A 1,472-nucleotide genomic window follows, 5' to 3' on the forward strand; every position below is an offset into this window, starting at 1 on the left:
AGCCCGGAGCTCGCAGCTCACCGTGCGTCGCTGGCTGCGGCGGCCGCTGCCCGGGGGCGGGATCCGGATCTAAGCCTCCAGTAATCCCGCGGAGGCCCGAACCAGAGGCGGGCGGGGACTTCCGCGCCGACGCGGCTGCGGGCGCTGGGACGGCCCTCACTGGCGGTCTTTGGGCTCCGCCCCGACATCCGGCCCCGGGCACGTGGTGGGCGGACCGGGGCGGTCCTGAGCCTGCGACCTCGCAGGGGACCTCGCAGGACCCTAAGTCCGGGCCACAGTCAGGGGCGGGCGCTGGGAGGCGAGCGTGAACTCAGCGACAGGAGAGTGAGGTGGGGGCCCTGGGGAGGGATAGAGGGACTGGGGCTCCGTGGCTTGAAAGCCGGGCAATTGGGAGGCGTTGGGTGTTTTGCTGTTGTTGTTTTTTGAGGGATGAGGGAGTACAAGTCTGGGTTCAAACCTCGCTCGGCTACTCTGAGCTGTCCTCGAACCTCTCTGAGCCTCTCGGCTTTCTCCTCTGTAAAGTAGGCATTCTGAGCACAAACTTCATGGGGCTCTTTTGGGGATTAAATAAGGAAATGTGCTGGAAGCAGACAGCCCAGAGCCTGAAACAGAATGGGTGCTCCTTAATGGGAAATCCTACCCCTGTGGGAAATCCGGGAGCCGCCTTAGGGACGGGCTGTGTGCAGAAGCGCACCGGGTCCAGGGGCTGGGAGGGGTAGTTAGCCATTCACTTTGCCCCCAGCTCACCACGAGCAGCGCCATGACCAGCAAGGGTCCCGAGGAGGAGCATCCATCAGTGACGCTCTTCCGCCAGTACCTGCGCATCCGCACCGTCCAGCCCAAGCCTGACTATGGTGAGAAGACGGTGGTTCCAGAGCCTGTGACGGGGCCTAACGGACGGGGACTGGGCTCTAAACCAGCCTCCAACACCTGTCAGCCAGCTGAGCCCCCCTCTGCTGTCCCACATGGCTCCCCAACCCCTGCAGTCATTGCCCAAGTAAATAGACTGAGGCAGTCCCTCCAGGTTATGGAGGAATCCTTTCCCCAAACGCTCTGCTGCTGCCCAAGGTTACTCCTGGCAGCTGGTTAAAGAAAAACTTCACCTCACTCCCCAGGGCAGGAGTGGTGGGGGAAGCCTCAGGCAGCCACAGGGGAAGGAGAAGCCTTCCAGAAGCCCACTGAGGCTGGACGAAGGCCACAGCCCTTAGGGAATCAAGCTTGGTGGTTAGGGCCTGGGAGGTGGCTCCTGCCTTTTATCCCAGCACTTCAGGAGGTTGAGGCTGGCAGATTGCTTGGGCCCAGGAGTTCAAGACTGGCTTGGGCAACATGGCAAGACTCTGTCTCTATAGAAAAATACAAAAATTAGTCAGGAACGGTGGCGCACCTGTAGTCGCAGCTACTCCGGAGGTTGAGGTGGGAGGATCGCTTGAGCCTGGGAGGTCGAGGTTGCAGTGAGCCGAGATCGCACCGCT

At 61.5% G+C, this 1,472-nt stretch overlaps 1 protein-coding gene and 1 long non-coding RNA gene across 2 annotated transcripts in view; both read left to right on the forward strand.

The window, feature by feature from the left end:
- Positions 1-24: 24 nt before the first annotated feature.
- Positions 25-855, forward strand: LOC105523815. The gene is made up of 2 exons (XR_001003652.1): positions 25-329; positions 743-855. It is a non-coding gene; the product is annotated as an uncharacterized LOC105523815 (long non-coding RNA).
- Positions 856-965: 110 nt separating this feature from the next.
- ACY1 (aminoacylase 1) overlaps positions 966-1,472 on the forward strand; it is a 3,951-nt gene continuing 3,444 nt past the window's right edge. The window contains exon 1 of the mRNA XM_011958874.1: positions 966-997. Coding sequence (XP_011814264.1) covers positions 966-997 — 32 coding nt within the window. The remainder of the gene's footprint in view (positions 998-1,472) is intronic.

The sequence above is a fragment of the Colobus angolensis genome, unplaced genomic scaffold (genome assembly GCF_000951035.1).
Source record: "Colobus angolensis palliatus isolate OR3802 unplaced genomic scaffold, Cang.pa_1.0 Scaffold477, whole genome shotgun sequence".
Taxonomy (NCBI): Eukaryota; Metazoa; Chordata; class Mammalia; order Primates; family Cercopithecidae; genus Colobus; species Colobus angolensis.